The sequence below is a fragment of the Saccostrea echinata genome, unplaced genomic scaffold, assembly GCF_033153115.1.
Source record: "Saccostrea echinata isolate AGI-Se365-2 ecotype Australia unplaced genomic scaffold, CSIRO_AGI_Sech_v1 ptg000018l, whole genome shotgun sequence".
In the NCBI taxonomy this organism is placed as follows: Eukaryota; Metazoa; Mollusca; class Bivalvia; order Ostreida; family Ostreidae; genus Saccostrea; species Saccostrea echinata.
The window spans coordinates 52,240-58,500 of NW_026889767.1; the positions used below are offsets into that span (position 1 = coordinate 52,240).

The 6,261-nt window shown below is 35.9% G+C and overlaps 1 protein-coding gene across 1 annotated transcript; it reads left to right on the plus strand.

Moving 5' to 3' along the window:
* Nucleotides 1-1,140: 1,140 nt before the first annotated feature.
* On the plus strand, nt 1,141-5,367 carry LOC133189418 (uncharacterized). The gene is made up of 2 exons (XM_061324792.1): nt 1,141-4,695; nt 5,155-5,367. The coding sequence occupies exons 1-2, from the start codon at nt 1,141-1,143 to the stop codon at nt 5,365-5,367; spliced, it is 3,768 nt and encodes a 1,255-aa protein (XP_061180776.1).
* The last annotated feature ends 894 nt before the right edge of the window (nt 5,368-6,261 follow it).

The window sequence follows — 6,261 nt, forward strand, 5'->3', positions numbered from 1 at the left end:
TGCAACCAGGAGAAGACGAATTTTAACCTGGGTACAAAAGACTCTGCCAAATCATAGCGTAGAGGATTTCAGTCTCAGCTGGAACAATGGCATTGCGTTGTGTGCTCTCTTAGAAGCAGTGCATCCTGGGATATGTCCCAGCTTCGGCCATCTTAAACCACACAACAGAGTGAACAATTGTCGACTTGGGCTCAAACTTGCTCAACAATGTTTTAATCTACCACTGGTAAGTTATACAGTAAATTTGAATTTTATTTATCTGGCTCTTGAAAGATATAATTTACTGGTTATTTTTCACATGACATTGTACGCTATACAAATCCATAACTGGTTTAAGCACAGTGGTTTGGCTTCAGAATGGTGTATATAATTAAATTTATTGTGCATTCTTTTATGTTTATCTGAATCAGATGATTTAAATCAACACGATAAGATCAAATCTGATAAAAGCAAATTTTAAAATCTTGTATTTATTTGTACATTAAAAGAGGTCAAGGGCCAAAACTATAATTAAATGACGTGAAAATGCACGTACCTTTTTAAAACTCGCAGCAACCCAACATATGCATGATTCCTAGTACATTGCACAGCGAAGGCGACAGTAGCAGATTTTAACTAATGCAACTGTATAATGAATCAAATGATTATTTTATGTAAAATGTTGAAGTGTTCCAAAAATGTAAGGTAAATCAAGAGAATGCAAGATGTAATATGCGTCAAGTTCGTTCTCTCTCGGCTTTCAATTCATATTTCAAATACATGTACCTCTATACATAGCTTAAGCAAATTTTATATGGCATAAAAATATCCGTATCATATAATCCATAACTTTTCGTCACATTATGAAATATCATCAGCATGGTATTCTGGTCAAATGGTATGGTATTATCTGTCAAATAATTAAATGGAATTATAACCACATAAGGAATACCCACAGAATATAATATGAAACCCCTATAACACACTGAAATATCCCAGATATTGAATATCAGAAGTTTATTTATATAAAGGAGGAAAAGACATGGTTAAAGGCACTTCCGCGCTGTGCAGTGAAATATTCGAGTCCAAATCAGATAACATAAGATAAAAATCAATTTAAAACGAGTAAAGGTGATTAACTTTTACCTTCAATTGCAGGATATGATTACACCAGAGGAGATGGCAATAGCTGATAATACCATAGAACCAAAGTTACTTAAGTATGTTTCCATGATAAAATGGGCATCCGAAAACAGTCGAACCAAAGAACATCATAAGGACGTCAACAGCGAAAATCCATCCAAAATGACGTCATTTACTGTAAAAGGATCGGGAATTGTTAGTGGAGTTGTTGGCAGAAAGGCAAGGTTTAGTTTGACTGTATCGGATGTGGTGGGTATGTTTCTTCTCGGTGTCGATATTAAAGGACCAAAGAATGAAGTATACAGCGAACAAATTATAAGCCTTCATCAGTCTAAGGAAATTATGATTGGAGCTTATCAAACGCAGCAAAAACAAAGGCGTCTTGCTTCTATAGACAATCATGTAATGGAATATATGGAAGATGCTGTTGGAAATACATATGTTCGATGGAAAAATCTAAAACTTCTTGGTGATAGCTCTACAGTGAGTGTTATTCCGTTTAACTGCCAGTGTACAGGAGAGAGGACGTTTCTCATGACATATTTGCCGATATCTACAGGAATTCATACCGTTTCGATCAAATGGCAAAACCTTCACATTGATGGATCTCCGTTCAAGGTCAAGGTCTACCAACCACGTGATGTGACGAGACGAGCCATAAGAGACGCCAAAGATAAACGCATCATTTTTGATTCCCTTTCTCTTTCTTCTATTGAAGAGCGTCCTTTGGGACTTTTAAAAATCGGGCCAGAAACGGACTTTACCAAAAGTAAGAGCGATTCTGAAAAGACTAGTGGGAGATCGTCTAGGACAATGCGGATGAAGAAGCAATTCACTGTAACAAAACGACGTGTAATACGTAAAGTAATTAGTCGTCATGGAGAGGAGATCGTCATTCAGGAATCTCCGTCTCCCAGTCTATCTCGTCAGAGCAGTATGACGGATACTTCAACTGAAGAGGAACAAATAAGAAAGTCGCACTCACCCTCTCCGCCTTATAAACGAAAAATTATACCTCGATCTGCAAGACATGGTGTTGAGCGTAATACTAACAGTGACAACTCAGACACAAATCAAAGTAACTTACATCAAGACTTAAAGTCCTCTGATAGGAAAGGAAATGGTTCCGCGTCCACCACCTGCAAAGAGATAAGGAGAGATATTCTTGAAGACAGTAATGCAGTATCAAATCGGCGTGCAAATCCAACCTTAATATGGAACAGATCATTTTCAGACTCAATGCTAATTTGTACCCCAGTTAATGATGGAATGCAAAGCACATTTAGAAAAATGAAAGAACTTAAAAAAACTGAAAGTAAAATACTTCAAACACATATTCCTTCCCTCAAGTTTTTTCAATCAAAAAATTTTAGGAACTCGGACTGCAATTTTTCTGGCGATATATTTCGTCAGCATTCATTTAGTAGCACTTCTTCAGCAAGCAGTAATTCGACTTCATCTTTAGGAAAAGCTAAAAAGTCTCTTTCCTTGACAAGGTCTCTGCCTCTTCTTAACAACGATGTTTACCCTTATGACAAAAGTTTGTCTAGGCTGGAGAGAATACGAAGGGATAAGCGCTATGCTATTGAAATACAAACGAGAAGTGAAAGATTACCGCAAATAATGACAACAACGGCATCGCCATCTACTTCAAGTTTAAGCAGCTTAGCAACTCCCACATCACATTCTTTCCCTTGGGATGATCCGAAAAGATGGAAAATGTCAAATTTTGATAGAGCGTCTGCTGATAGACAAGTGCATGTACTGAATAATCCCCCTATTGCCAAAACACCATCAGAGGATATGGAGAAATCACAATGCAAAAGTAGTCGAAAGAATTGGGAACAAATCATATCCAAACAAAGAGCTACAACAATGTATTGGTTAAATAATCAGACAACTGATCATTTTTCTGTCGACTCAACAGATTCAGATCCAAACTTTCTAGTTGAACAATCTATTATGGGGCCAAGGGAGAGACAACATTCTCTTGATATATTGACGGAATGCAAACCATCAATAGTATACAGGAAGGGTAGTTTATCAAGTGTTGATAGCAAAGGAAGTGCATCTTCAAAGAAAAAAGGGCTTCAAAGACAGTACAGCAAAATGGAAAATTTAGAGACGGACTTGGTAACAATTAGTGATAATGACATTGAGGAAATCCAAAAGGTATCATCATTAACTGATCAACAAGAAGACGGAAATGTAACCGATGTTAAGTCTGCGACCAACGTGAACCAAGCTACATTCAAATCTATTGTAACTGTGGAAAATATTGTGCCATCGAAGGTCCGCGTTGTTACACCGAAGGTGAAAGCTAACAAAACAACACAAGTAACAGTAAATGAAATATTAAAGGAAACTGGGTTCTTGTCAGCTTTTTACAATTTAAGCATTAGAAGACGTAAAAAGTATGTTAAAAATGACACCGGTAACCAAACAACTACAGCAAGTGACGCTCTAAACCCAATCAGAGCTCGAAGTTTTTCGGATGGTGCTATATTTGGGCAACACAACGACGATTCAGATGAGGAAGATGTGGATCACAATTCACGCCAATCAACAATTGATAGTGGCATTGCCGAAGAGAATCAAAACAGAGCTGACGGTATCCCATTTCAGCGGAATCAGAACAGAATTATATTTCGACAGAATGGACATATAAAGCTTCATCGAAGGCCTTACCAAGGACGCATTGTTTTGGACCCCAGATTGATAATGAGTGGTAGCAATACCGATTCTCAAAGTGATGCAAGCGATGGAAATAAATCAGATTCGTTTGGATGGAGAGGAAAAACGCCCGAAGAATCAACAAGTTTTTCGGATACAGAGATTACAACGAACAGTATCCGAAAACGTCGTAAACGAAGAAAATTACGTGCAGAAGTAAGACTCTCTCCCGTTCTCTCAACATTTAAAAATCCTGGAATCCGTGAACTTCAAAGAGATGCTGAGGGATCATCAACAGATCATGATGACAACAGTGAAGACGATGTTGGCGTAGCTATAAAGAGTCCACATCTGCTGTCTGTTCATCCTAATAAAGATTCTTCCAATTCCGATTTGTCTGATATAGGAATAGGTGTAGATGATGCTGAAAGGGCCCTCTTGTTGAATGACGTTCAAAGCTTTATGCATTTATCTCAGAACATCCAAACATCATTGTGTGACAAAGAAACAGAATCAACAAGTCAAGACGTTGGGATTGCAGTATCCTTGCATGAGAAATCAAAAGATACAAATGATTTTATGTCTTCAGGAAGAGTATTTCGTTCCTCCAAAGAAACAATTTTGACCGACACAGAAAATAGACGTTTTATATCAGCTGTTTATCATTATGTTTCACCGGATAATATCAGTAAGAGACATACAAGTTACGGAAGTCTTCAACTAAGCAAGGACAATCACTTTGAGCAGACTTATGATCTAATTGAGGACCAAATATGTGTGGACTTCGAAAAATACATTGCAGGGCTTAATGAAAGCCTTGATGAGGATCCTGTACCACCGTGTACAGCAGAAGGTGTTGGACTGACCATTGGACAAGTGGGAATGAAGAATAACTTTCAGGTAAAAGAGCATACCTTAATGTATAGCAAAGAAATATTTTTTTTTAGAAACATCTTGAAATACATGAGTTTTAAACGATACTATAAACTAGTTTTATCAAATCCATACTATTTTTTATTTTTTAAAAAAAGGAAAAAGTGTCCACCTTTAATTTCTCGGTAATCCAGGGAAAATCTCAATTCTATAAATATCGCTGATATTGTTTATACATTTTGTGATAGTTTGAAATTCATCAATTTCCAAAGCTTGAATGGCGTTTTATTCTTGTTTAGATAATGATGTGTATTCACTGAAATCAAAATTGTAATCTAAATAGAAACGTTCAGAATTTTTTTTTACATATCTCTTTATGAGTGGACTTTTTAAATAGCAATTAAGATGTATTTCTAAAAGTGTTATTCTCTTAATGTCGTTAAAAACGAAATTGAACTTGCTACCTTTCATCAAACATTTATTTAGGTATGGTGTCACTCCCAAGAGAATATGGCCATATCAATTACAATTCACGGCCCTCGACCATTTTCTGTGTTGGAGTGGAGCGTTGTGTATACAGGAGACAATTTGTATGAGATCACGTATGAAGTGGCATATCCAGGGTATTATGTCATCTGTGTTAATTGTGGAGATCAACAAATTAAAGACAGTCCATTTCTAGCAAAAATCACACATTAACTTATTTATTTTTTATTTATTTTTTTTTTTTAAATGTACATGTGTATAAAAATTTTGACAGTTAATGTTTTACATAATTGCATTTAAAATGCAGGTAAGATTGCTCTTCCATTTCTTCGATGGGAACAGACAGCAATTTTATCATTCACTATCACTGAGTGAAATTAAACTTGTGCAAGTACTTTTTTGTACTTTTTGTGATAATGTTAAAGTGATTTAAATGATGAAATCCGAACATCAATGTACACGGAAAATGGAGTGGTGCATTTTCTCTAATAAGGAAAATAATAATAAAAAAAAAGTATAAATAAGCTCAGCTGAATTTAAATTACAGAGTTGAAAGCATTCTTAATATAAAGTGTATTGTCAAAATAATTTTTATAATGTTCGTTTTGGATAGTACGTGAGTAATTTTTCAGTTCAGAAAATCTTAAAATACGTGTCTCATCTGATTTGGTAACAGTTGAAATACATCGATTAATTTGACGCCATAGTCTATACATGTGATCTATATCAGCTTCATGCACCAATAAAACGTCTCTTATGACGTCACAGTTTCCATCTTGTAAATGTTCAGTCACAAAATTAACAATGTTGTGCGGAGTAATTCCAAGATGCGACAAAAGCTGTGCAATGAAAACATCTTCTAAACGGAAGTGCGGCACATCACCTACAGCTTGCAAAATATTCCGCACCAAGTCGGAACTCATTATGTAAGCGGAAGAACACATTGGTGGATAAAGTTCCTTTTTATACTCTTGAAAAGTAGACGTAAAATGGCGAAACCTTATTCCGATTAGGTTTTGACGTACCAAAGCATTGCCCTCCGATAAATTTTGAATCTGGAAGGAAATATTCCAATCTTTTAAATTGCATTGTGTTCACAAAAATGTC

Excerpts from the sequence above, each read along its gene's own strand:
- LOC133189418 (XM_061324792.1), top strand. The coding sequence starts at position 1,141 with ATGATTACACCAGAGGAGATGGCAATAGCTGATAATACCATAGAACCA. Across the intron at positions 4,696-5,154 it reads GAATGAAGAATAACTTTCAG|GTATGGTGTCACTCCCAAGA; the intron begins GTAAAAGAGCAT and ends ACATTTATTTAG.